General features: G+C 37.7%; 1 protein-coding gene across 43 annotated transcripts in view; it reads right to left on the reverse strand.

The window, feature by feature from the left end:
• The window catches only part of RBFOX1 (RNA binding fox-1 homolog 1), a 1,274,894-nt gene that overhangs the window by 58,562 nt on the left and 1,203,018 nt on the right, over positions 1-13,314 (reverse strand). For 40 of the 43 annotated variants that reach the window (XM_085591760.1, XM_085591759.1, XM_031506147.3 and 37 more), the window contains one exon: positions 6,031-6,111. The exons of the other annotated variants lie outside the window; for them this stretch is intronic. In XM_085591760.1, coding sequence (XP_085447886.1) covers positions 6,031-6,111 — 81 coding nt within the window. The remainder of the gene's footprint in view (positions 1-6,030; positions 6,112-13,314) is intronic. 43 annotated transcript variants of the gene reach the window in all.

A 13,314-nucleotide genomic window follows, 5' to 3' on the forward strand; every position in this document is an offset into this window, starting at 1 on the left:
TGGAATGTCTTCACTGAAACAAGCAAGATGAAAATAGTTCCATACAGCATTTTTTGTAGGTGGTTTACTAATATTCCTAAGCCAAGTAACCCATTTCTAAAAGCAAGGACATACTGCATAGACAAGCTTGACTTAATTTTCATTTCTGTAGCACAATGAGTCCTCAAGCACACTAAATCCTCCAGTTGCATGTGCTCTTTATAAATATAAAATATATATTTATGATTTTACCTGTTTATTCTATAAGCAAGATCTTGAACCATCCTCCATCTATGAATTAAAACAAAGCACCCACAGGACAAAACAATCATTTTAAAACTAGGACATATGTCTGCTATATGTAAGTGCTAATATTTTCATTAGAGACAAAAATTCCCATATCATGTAATTAATACTTTATGCTCATGCCATAGATTTTCCTTCTCTCCTATCACATGATGCACAGAATAGTAGAAAAATTGGGTTAATTTTGGGATGCTTCTAATGTCTGCTCCTACAGAACAAAGTGTATTTTCCTTGCTTAAAAAAAAAAAAAAAAAAAAATTAGCATTAAAAATATTTCCTGTCAAAAATATTACAGGACCAAGGGTTTCCAGGGAATTTTCCAAAAGAACTGCCTTCTCACCTTTCAAAAACATCTCATCTTTGCCTTGTTGTTTCCTGGTCGCTCATAAGGTAAAATCCCAGGGCAACATAGTTTATTGTTTTAATATCTGTCTGACGCAAAGCAAAAGTATTCTCTGGTGAGTGCTTATCTGTCATATGTACTTCTGTGAAAGGAATATCAAGATAAATAAGATGTTCTAGAGCATATCATGGGATTATGAGCTTGGCACTGACTGAATTCTGTTTAAAAATAGTTGAAACAATAAATAAAAAAAACCATCTACACTGATATTTTGAGGATGTGAGCTTGAAGAGCATTGGGTTTTAAATATTCTAATTATAAGGGGTTTATGCTAGCTCAGTGTGAATAGAAAATGAACACTCAAGTCCATAAATGAGAAAAACAAGATGAGAGGAAATAATATTCATAATTTAAACAGTTAAAACAATAAAATTCTATTCTAATGGTACAATGGACTGTGAACTTACTTAGTATTAATTAAACTCAGTGTAATGGCATTTTCTATATTGAAATGAATAACCAGTGATCTGGAAATTCATTTAGACCATTAGGTTAATTACAGAAACCGATGGAAGTTTTATCAGACAATTACAATTAAAGAACACGAACAATGTGGGACAGATTTATAAGCATTTGTACCACCTCAATCATTTTTGCTGAATTCCACCACCGCATCTTCCAAAACTGTAATCAATATATCAATTAAAAAATGGGCCATCAACTTCATTTGCCCTTGAGTATGATAAAATAAAATGAATTAATATTGGATTTTGCATTTTCATATTTTTCTTCTTTTAATTCTATCATTTGACTGCAGTATGGAAGATTTATTTAGGAGCTGATAAGCAGGCTTGTTGAAGATGAAGCAACTCCAACGTTTAGGAAATCTAAGCCAAAACTGACTTCAGTTTAAAATGTACTCATTGAAATCAAGGCAAAACTCACTTTTATGGATATGCTAAACATTTGGGAAATAGAGGTGTTCATTCTGAACAAAAGCTTGGAGAAATTTAAAATATTTTACCATATATGTGAGCTACCCATGTAGCTAATACAGAACTATCCCTTCAATGTATGCTCAGAAAAATCCACTATTAGCTACAAACTCATTAACTCGAGTATCATAATGCTTACTTGGAACTAAAATAAAGACTAAAAGTTTCAGGAATCAAAGTGCTGATTTAGAGAGTAAAAAAAATATTTAGCTTCCTTTGAATTTCCTCTTAAATTTTAAATTCCATCTCTCTCCTGTTGCCCTCCACGGGGCCTGGGTAGGCACAACTGGACCTTCCTGAGGGTGGGATGCACAGCTGGATGGGATGGACAGCTGGAAGCTGCTCTCACCACACCAGCAAGGGCTGGGGGAGCCCAGGAGTGCTGGGAGCCAGTCCAGAGCATGAGGATTTCTACTGGAAATGCATCTCCTCTTCCATCCCCTGCTACAAAGGACAGGGGGACAGAGCCAGGCACACACTGGGACAAAAAGGGACAACAAATATGGCTTGCAACCAGAGAGGATTCCACTGCCAGGACATTCAGTCATTGGAACAGAGGACCCGCTGAAATTGTGCAATCTCCATCCTCAGAGGTGTTCTGGTACAACCAGATCCTTCCAACCTGAATAACTTGACAATTCTACGACTTTGTATCTTCCTTCTTCCCCATGCTTTGGCTCTTATGAGCTCCTACTTCATTCACATTTTCAAGCACTTCTACGTTATGGAAAAATTGGGGAAAATATGCATAAAACAGTTTTTTAAGGTTCTTGCATAAATTCAGATTTGTATTTTTGCCTATTTTAACAATACGTACCCAGTTGTGTTACTGTCCTTGGCAGAACAGTGATACAGACATTCAGGGACATATTTTTTTCTTCTTTTGAATCTTCTATTTGTCCAGCAGGGTCTTAATTTTCTCATGGATCCTACTCATGCTTGCCTTCAATTTGGAAAAGTTCCAAAACTATCCTTGACACATATCTTATTTACCAGTAGATACAAATTTCTTCAGGATTTTAAAATTCCTTGTGGAAGTAACTATTCTAAAGAAGTGAGGGTAAAAAGAGACTATCTGTTATGAGCAGCCAAGCTGTTTTATTTACTTTCAGGGAGATATCCTGCAGCTCTAAGAAGATTCCAGTGAGTGCTGACTCACTAGGATTTGGTGAACTCCAATAATTCCTGGCTGGATAGAACTCCTTTCAATACTTGTCTGCATCCAACATTACAGCAATGATGCAGGATTTAACTGAAATCTGTTGTATCAGATCTGCCCTGGAGATGTCAAAACTGAAATCTGTTGTATCACTTCTGTCCTGGAGATTCCAGTCCTCTGGGAATCTACAGCAACCAAGGTTTCCTGCCTGGATTTCCTGGCCGTGGTTGTCGCAGGACTTGTGCCACCCAGAGATGGGAACATGTCGGCATGCTGAAACTCTGCTTTCTACAGAAAAAATTATCTATTCCAACAATAGGTGTGCAAATGGAAAACTGATCCAGGTCCCATCTTCTCCTTCAGCATAAGAGAACAGATGAGGCATGAGAGACTATTGCTGCTGATTTGTTCCACTGCTTGCAGAAGAAACAGCTCATTTCTTTCTGTATTATGTGAAGGGCCAGAAGCGATGGCAGGAAGCAGAGCCATGTTTCCATCTCCTGACATATTCGGAGGTGTAACTAATCATTGTGCCGGGAAATGTATAGTGTGATACATAAAATATATCCTGGAGAAATAAAATAGCAGAAGGGAAAGAGTAGCTCCAAGAATTGCAGTCTGCTTTCTGGAGAGCCAGTGGGTAAAAGTGCTCAGAGCCATCGGGGGCTACCAGTGGCCAGTACAATTACAAACCAAGACATTCAGTGAGAAACCAAGCTAGCCAAATTAAGAAAAATATAACTTACAACCATGTTCCAGTCCTTTATGCCTTATAACTGAGGAACAGAAGATGAACAGTCAAGTTAGACAACACTTTGAAAAATGGGGACTACCCTCTTCCAAATATCTGGAAACTCCTAAATGTCATTTAGCACTCTGTGAACTTCAAGTATCTTAGGTGGCTTTAGAAAAATCCCAGCAGACTCCTTCCCTTCTGTTAAAACAATTACAAATTGAAAATCTTTTAATTCTTACATTGTAAGCGGTTGTATAATATCACAGTTACAATATCAGCAGTAATAGGATCAATGATTAACAAATTATTCAAAAAGGAAGGCTGCAATATTGTTGTCTACATGGAATGATAATAGTACAAGTATTCATCTCCTAGACACTAATGTTGACTTATCAGTCATAATTTCAATATTACAAATGTGCACAAAAATGGAATATAGAAGATCTTTAAACTAATAAAAGAAATTAGATGAAAGTAAACCTTCATTTCTATTCACTTCTAGTAGAATTTCCTATAGAAGTGAAGCTATTTTACATCTTTATTGAAAGTTTTGTAATAAGGAGAAATAAAAAAACTAATTACAGTATGTAGTAATTCTGTGTTATTAGGTGTTGTGACCCTGTAGGGGAAACTACAATTTTGGCAAGAGGAAATTCTATACATAATAAAGGAAAAATCATGACTTGCCAATTCAACAAGAGTGACAGAAAAATGATGGCAGAAAAGTCAAACAAAAAAAGTCAACAAAAGTGACAGAAAAATCATGACACAGATTCAACAAAAGTGTAATCATTTCTACTGCAAGGGCTACCAGCAATGCCTGTAATGAAACTGTGTATTACACAGTGCCCAGTGGGAGACAGATAGGCAAAGCTTGTTTATTTATGTATTTGGCATAATTGAAAACAAACAGGTGTTTGTTAGGATATCATTATTCAAGGAGTACCACTGCAAAATAAGATTTTTCAACAGGACTGACTCAGGAGACATAATGGAAACAGTGAAGTCCAGAGATCTGCTTGCTCACAGTGTCTCTTTGGAAAATCAATATTAGTGGAAACATCATCTGATGGAAACAGCAATCCCAGCAATAAAATTCCTGGGGTACAGCTCAGTGAGACAATAGGAGCAACAGGGTAAACTTGTGAAAGGCTTTCAAAGAAGACAAATTTTTAGAAAATTATAACAAACACTGCCCTCTCTTCTCTAAAAGAAGCTCCTAATATTGAGATGAGTGAAATGTTTGGATAATTTTCTAGGGAAAAAACTGTCAGTCAAAAAGAAGGGGTGCACTAAAAATGTCCAAAAGGGAGCATTAATTTAAACTTACAGTTTAAATTAATTCAATTTTTAATTTAAACTTCATATCTCTGTATTACTACAAAAAGTAAGAAAGGTGACATGACATATTAGAAAATATTCTTGGAGCACCTGGAAGAAAATGCAGACTTAACTGACAATTCAATTTGCAATTTAAAACACTTGATGCATTTGGTTAGTTCACTATGCATTTGTAGGCTCCAGACTCATCATTTAAAGTGGATCCCATATGAATCCTGGAAAAGCAGCAGCTCTAGGGATGCCATTGACAATGCTTGACATACAAGAATTACATGACTGTAGAGATGATCACTATGGAACTCTTTTGTCCTAATTCCTGGTTTTAATTTCAAAAAATAATTATTTTTGTAGTCTAGATAAGTTCTAAGAGAGTAGAGTTGCATTCTGGATTGAATATAATCTTCATAAAGAGCATATCTGATAATGTTAAATCAGACCATGCATTTTTTTTACAGAGGACTACAATGAACACAGAGCCAGGGCTGCTGCAAGCACAGTTACTGCTCCTGCATTCGGCTCCAGGCTTCTCACCCCACTAGATGCCAGAATGAGCATCATTGGTACCACCAGTCCTGTCCAAAACACTCTCAGAAGGGGTTTCTGTTCAGAATTTTAGATGACACATCTCTACTCCAAAGTTTTGTACTATGGAGAAAAATGGCTGATGGCAGCATCCATCATGTCACCTTGTCTCTGTCCTTTTTATTAGGGCAACTTTTTATGGCTCAAAATGCCCCTTTCATACAGGCTCTTCCTTTTGTAGAAAAAGACTTTGTATCTAATTCCTGATCCAATCAAATGGTGGCATGGTAACAGATGTTTTGTGCATTAAAACACAGTTGTGATCAGGACAGAAGAAACACAACATCTTCTACACAAAATGCAGAGCACACAACAGTACTGGATTGCAAAAACTGTTACTGTCATTGTAGAATTTTTGACCATTTGTATACAATATTGCAATATAGGCATTTTCTTCCTTTTTTAAAAAGAAAATATACTTTAAGAAAACACTGAATTATCTGTTGACATGACTTACATATGTTTATAAACACCACATTTACCTTAACAAGAGCTGTTGGGAAAGTTGACATTTTCCGGGGGCTTAATTCACATTAATGGGCTTTTGTCACAAAAACAGAACAAAAAACGAGCCATAACACTAGCTTACTTGTGGATGTGTATACTAGTGAACTGGGGGCACTGTACACGGGAGATCCCTCCTGGTTTGCCTGGCACAGCAGCACCCTGCCTACAAGAAAGAGAGAGAGAGTGGTATCTGGTTTTGGAACACTTCAACTAAACCTCAGTTTTCATCTCAAAACAGAAATCAAGTCACAACCGGAGCGGTGCGCTGAACCGGGGTCGCTTTTTTGTCCTTTGAGTTCAAGGCAGAAAGAGCCCAAACAAACCCAGAAAGAGCCCAGACAAACCCAGAAAGAGCCCAAACAAACCCAGAAAGAGCCCAAACAAACCAACCCAGTTTGGCATTGGAAAGCAGAACACGGACATGCCCCAGTCGCCAATGCCGCCGTCATCCCTTGGGGACCGCGACCGCGCTGCTCGCCCGGCTGCTCTCTCTTCCTGTCACCCTGCTTCTCCCAAAATTGGTGCCCCCAACCCACCCTGCCCACCCTTCCTCCTCAGCCCCCTGGCCCTGGCTGGAAGGAGGCTCCTGGAGCCAACACGTGCAGCATTCCCAGCACGGACCCCAGGCCAGGTATGAGCCGGGTCACATCGCTCCCACTGGTGCTGAGCGATCGCTGACACATCTGAGTTCAGTGGTTTTTGCTCACAGGAATGCACAAATATATTTGTGCAAATACATTACTTTCCAGTAAATAAGCTGGGTTCAGGATTAAGAACAAAACCAGATAAAACTAAACTTTTTTTTTTTTCCCCAAGGAATAAAAGTAAAAAACAATAATCAAATCCATTTAAACCAACACTTTTGCAATGCTCATTTTGAACAAATGACACAAGTTTAAGGTTATTTCCTTTTTTTCTTTTACATGAACTTAAATAAAGCATGTCAGGTTTTCTTAAAATTGTATTTTAAGTCTTAGCTGAATACAGATTAAACATTGATCAGAGGTTGAAATAACTCTACTTTCAAACTAGGAAAGAAAAGTTCTTCACTTCTGGAATATACTCCACCAGGAAAAGTGGGCTATGAGACATCTGGTTTTGCAGATATATGTGCATATATTTGTATACACACACACAGGATTTTAAACACACATACACTGACATGCCTCAAGCTGTCAGCAGTTGTGAATCACACAATTCCAACCCATCAAATCTTGCTGGAGATTTGTGAAACTTTAGACATTGTGCAGTGGAATTGCACTGAGTTGAGTCCAATGTGTTTGGAAGGACAGAATTAAGTACCAACGGGAGGCACATTCTTCACAGTATTACAGGAGCAATTCTCAACTTCCATTCACTGGGCCAGAGTTCTCTCAAAATATATTTAAAAAAAAATTTCTCCCATTAACCAGTTCTTTGATTATTGCTTGCACGTGTCACTTGAAGGAGACATATTGGAAATATTGAAGAGTAATAAAACAATTCTTGTAATTTATGGTGTTTAACTAAGACTACTGGAAATCTCATTAATTACTATGCTTCTAACCTTCCCAGACAATACTTAACTAACAGGATTTAGAGATGCTTGCTTTTTTCCAGCCATCCACAATTAATATAAAAGATAAAACATAAAAAAGCTCATTTCCCCCCCTTAATTTAAGACAACACCTCATTGTCTGTATTGATATCTCAGCCTTCACTCTTGTGTGGAAGCTGGCAAATGAATATGCAGCTATTGAGATCCTAATTACAAGCAGGATTTTCAGGTTAAATATGAAATAAATAAATAAGCAAGTCCTATCCACACACTTGTTTCACCCCAGGAATGGGGACGTTGAAATATGGAAGAATTTAACACCACAGATGCTTCCAAACCCGAGCTACTGCAGAAGCCTGCAAATGAAAGTGAGCTGAAGACCCAGAGGCATTGATCCAGCTGAGAGAAACACATGAGGAAAATCACTCATTTCCATTAGGTTTTAACAATAATATAACTATAATGACTTCAAGTATGTCTAGAAAACAGAGGAAAAGATTTTCAGGAGTCAAAGGTTATAGATTATTTACATTATTCACCATAAATTCTAGGCAACACTTGACTTCCTCCATGCTCCATAGGTATTTTCTGACTCTTTGTAGCTAATAATCTTATATATTTTTTTTATTTCATCTCATACAAATCTTATTTCCTTACTCTAGTAATCTAATTTCTAATTAAAGTACTTCAAAACAGATGCTTTTTTCATCTCTGTTACTAGAGTCTATTTAATTTCTTGCACAGAGCCTTCTAATTATATTTTGACAACCTGCCTTTGAATTTGTACATAATATTAATACTGATAACTAAAACATTATTATTAGAGTTTGTTAGGAAAAAAATATAGAACTTTTTAATCTACTTTAGTAAGAAAAGATCATTTCTTCTGCATCTAATTTTGGTATTAAAAGTATTTCAATTGCAATTCATACAACTGAGGGAAGACTGAATTATTTACAGTAAGATCTTGGATAAACCTCAGAACACAGAAACAATCTATAAATTCCCCAATGGGAAAAAACAAAAAAAAAATTTATTACTTTTCCTCCAGAACACTAAATTCTAGTGTGATGGAATAAAGGGTTTGTTTTTTTGGTGGGTTTTTTTTTTTTTTTTACAAAAGAGGATTTTAATATAAAGTTTTGAGGGAGCAGTGGCAGAGGGGGCACTGGGGGCACCAGCCTGGGGGCAGGGGCATTGCAGAGACCCTGGAATGCTGCCTGGCAGCACGGACAAAAACAGAGGTCCCAAGATCAAAGACTATTCCCACTCATCCTTCTCTTCCTCCACTGTTTTCTCCTCCAGCCCATGATTAAGAATGTGCTGTTTGATGAGGTCCTTTGCTGAAGCACCACAGTTATTTTGAGAAATAATTACTCTAAAAATATTCAGAGCTGTGGAAAAAAGTGATGTGCAGTCATTAATATTTTTAGAATATTTAAAATTCAGTTCCCAGTGGTTTCAAGATCTCTGACTAAATGCATTTCCCCTCATTTTTTTAATACTTTCAAAAATAAGTTTTTTGTGTACAGTTATTTACATGATGCAGATAAACTCATCTACAGAAATATCAACTCATAGTGCTGCAGAGTATTCACTGCCTCATGTAAAACAGCTAAAAAAGTCACTGTATTTCTCAAATCCTCAAAGAACCAAGCAGTAACACCAAGGATCAACATGTGGATTCACCCACTAAATTATAAAGGATTTTTAAACCCCTGCTGTTAAAAATAGCTTTTAACTCAAACCACTGTGTAGCCAGCACTACAGGAAGCTCAAAAATACAGATCTCAAATTAGTTGAAAAGAATTTACACAATTAGCTGGGATGTCTCATGGTATTGTTTGAGGAAGTGTAAGTTGAAATAATATTTTCTGCAGAAAAAACCCACATACAATTAGCTCAAATTGTGCTGTTGGTGTAAAATTAATAACGGTGCAAGGCCTCGATTATGGACCCAGCTCTCTCCAGTCCCAGGAAGCAGACGAAGCTTCTAGAAAATTTTCCTGGCAATGGTTTGAAGTTTCTATACCATGACACAGCACCTGAGCCTACAATGCACCGCCTTGCTATACACATGGCATGAGTACCTTGGCTCATGGACCAAAAGTTTCCAGTTTACAGTGCTGGTGTTTATTCTCTGTTATGTGTAGTAAACATAATTCACGCCATTCCTTGTATGAAATATGTGATATTGGATACTTGTTCGATTATGCTTGTTTGTATTAGAAGCCCCCCACCCTCACAGAGGAGACGTGGTGCGTGTTGAAACCCGATTTACAGGTAAAAGGATGTGGCTGGGCCAGGAGATGGGCCATGGCTGGAGAGATACAGGGATGCCCAAACGCTGATCATCGCGTGGATATCATGGAAATCCTTGGGCAGTTCTCACATGTGTGTGAGAACTTCGGGCTTGGTTTGGGGTTTTGTGTGGTGGTAAAGTCTCTATTCTAACTCGTGTTTCTAAAAAAAACCTCTGTAGCTTCTTGTTGTTTGGTTTTAAGGTAGTTTATTGTAAGTTATCTAAAAGATTGTTTTTTTGGGCTGTGGCTGTTTGGTTAACGGCTTAAGCAGAGTCACACACACATCCTGACATCTCTGTCCGCAGGTTTTTCTTCCCTGCTTAGGGCTGTTGCTATTTTTTATATGATATATTATGTATTACATGTTTACAGTTTTTCTTCAATACTTATTACTTATATTATAAGGTGCTTTTTTACTTTAAACTAATTTGTGAGTGCTAACATTACTAAGAATATGGAGGTAAGGAAGAAGAAGAAGGAAGAACAGGATTAGCTTATTTTTTTCTATTTTAGAACTTTTGACTCTTATGTATAAAGTAAAACCCCCCCTGTACAGGTGCTAAAACTCCTCTGTATAATACTAAAAAATTTTCCCCTCTACTTTGTAACTATTTCTACTATACTATCTAACCCTTTGTGACTGTTTGTTCTACCGTCAAAGTTGATAACTCATTCCATGGCTCAAACTCAAAATCACAGCTGTTTCCAGCTGCCTACTGGGATCTAAAATGTTTCTGACCAAGGCCTGGAACCTCCAAAAATGTCTGAGGGACATTTTGAGTTCCAACACATGTGAATGTATTGTTCCCTTAAATTTACACTGAATTGTTCTTCCTCATCACCAAAAAAGAAAATTTTATTAACCTATGGACTCTGAATGGAAGAAAAGACTGACTGCCAAAATCTTGGCCTCAGGCAGAATTTTCCCTATAAAAAACCACTTGTGCCAGGATGGAGGTGTGTGGGCATAGGGGGAAACCTCTGCTGAGGCTGACTCCTTGTTGCACACCCAGGGCCGACCCCGGGCTCCTCACTGTTTTTTCTGTGGCTGCCTAGATAGAATTTGACCACTAATAAAACTATTTTTATTTTTAATTTGGCTGAATAAATTTCCAATTATAACATTCTCCAAGAATTCTGGCAGGGAATTACAAAAAAAGAATAGGAGAGGTGTTGCTTATTGGGGGTTTGCCCTGGGACACAACAAAGTGAGACCTGGGGGACAATGTTCCTCTCACTCCAGGGATGCCAAGGCTTCACAGAAAGCTCTTGGGAGAGCTGGGAGGTGACAGGGGTGCTGAGTTCTCACAGCATCCAGCTGCTGCCTTCACAACCAGGGGAAGCACAGAAGCATTTTCAGTGCCAGGAATTGACCACTTCAATATCCAGGGCTGGGCTGCACTTGGGTTTAGTGCACAGGTGGCTAAAATGAATGTTTGTAATACAGGAACTAAATAACTTACTACACACAAGGAGATTTAGTGATGATTCCATTACACTAATCCATTGTACTCTCAGCTTTCCAGGTAAATCAGCTGCTCTTTATACATACTTCTTCTATTGTATTACCAAAAGGAGCTTCTTACTGCCTCTCACAACTAAGCACCAGCTCATCCATTCTTTAATACTATTTACAAACAAAGAAATCCAAACAAAGCCACAGGAAAAAGTGATTGAAAAATGAAGCTATTTGAATCTCATTTTGCCTGCATTATTATTAACTGTTATTTTAAGAGCCTAAACTAAATCTAAAAGAAAACCCCATTCTTTATTGAATTCAGTGGTTGTTTTTTCATTTTCTTTTCCTCCCTGTCCAGCTGGATGACAGCCAGTTCTCTCTGAGTTAGTTCTGATCATTCTGATCACTCTTTTCCTTTGTGCCTTTTGCAACAACTATTATTCCTCAAGACTTTGGTGTTCAATTCATGAAGAAAACCCTAAAGCTGCATCTCTCATGAAGAAAGCAGGAGATTTGTAAGTGTATCAAGGATCCTCATAAGCAATCCATGTCCTCTTTTGGTTTGCTGTTCCAAAAGTGTAATTTAATATTGGCATTTTCAGACAAAAATAGCACTTTGTTCTGGTCTGAAATATTGTTCTGTGATGGATTATTTCAAAATGTCTCATAGAAATGGACAAGAAACACCTAATAAAAGGCTCCTGTTGTGCAGTAATAGTGTATGTTAGGTTCTATTGTCCCTTCTGACTAGGGAATTTAAAGAGAGCCTCTACAGCCTCTCTCTTGAATACATAATAGTAGTTAAGTGCTCTCTTAGCCCTTCAATATCAATAGTTAACTACACAGACTTAGCATGCTTTTAAATATGCTGTTAATTCAAGAAGGAGTGCTCTTTGAGTGCCTTCAGTTATCTGGGATCTCTATAAATTGAATAGCCTTCAGATTTTAACTCAGCCACTTATAGATGGTTGTGTTGATACACTGGATTGTTTCATCCATTATTAACAAGGAATAAAGTAGCATAACCCCAAACCCCATGCCTCCTTTCTTCCAATATGTTAAAAATACAAACAAAATCTATGTTTAATCCCACCAAAGTTTATATATAGTTTCAGCTAAACAAGAGGGTAGGGAGGAGAATCTGAAGTAGTTGATGTCTAAAGTTGATTTTTCTTTCTCCTGACAGCAAACCTGAAATATATTCAATTATTGAACAGCCGGGGTGTGCTTGCTGCTGGTAATGAGAACCTGTGCTCTATACATACATTTATGTAGTAAGTCCCTGACTCACATGCAACCTGATACACATTGTTTAAAATAGAGGGAGGAGGGAAAAAAAAAAAAACAAACAAAAAAACCCCACACCAAAAAACAGGCAGTGAAGATACGTGTCTCTAAAACATTTCCTGGACCTCTCCATTCAAAAATTCTATTTAAGACATTAATTTTCCTTTCTATAACTTTTCTAAGCATAGGGGATGTTTCCTTATTATCACCCCTCTTAGAGTATCCCCAAAACACACAATGATCTGTGGCACTGATTCAGGGAAGAGCAGTGAATGCTACAGCAAGCATCTTTTGGAAGCCACCCTTCCAATTATTCCTTGCTGCCCATATCATGCATTTCCCAGATTTTGGGAAAGAGACCTCTTTCCCCAGTTATTCCTCTGCAGGATCCAGGATGCTGTCACAAATTGGGATTGGAAGCTGTCAATATCATGCAAGTAAAAATCTGAGAAGCACAAAGTTTGCAGCTCTGGTATGAGATAATTCCCCCTAACTCTCCTTTTCCACACCTCTTCCCTCTGTAGGATACAGAACTCATCCCACAGTAACAGGGATCTCTCCTCCTCCTTCTCCTGCCTGCCTGCTAAAAAACACACAGTATGACTGATTTGTTCCCAATTTAATTAACAAGCCAGCCTTCCCATAGACTGGCTGCTCTGCAGGAGCAATTCATGTAATGTTTCCATTCACAAAGTAATGCAATTGCAGCAAACTGGCCTTTCCAAAATCCTTTTAAAATTATCAGCCACAGGTAACTAAACTGAAACTAAATTGCAACTG

The sequence above is a fragment of the Lonchura striata genome, chromosome 14 (assembly GCF_050655825.1).
Source record: "Lonchura striata isolate lonStrDom1 chromosome 14, ASM5065582v1, whole genome shotgun sequence".
Lineage (NCBI taxonomy): Eukaryota > Metazoa > Chordata > Aves > Passeriformes > Estrildidae > Lonchura > Lonchura striata.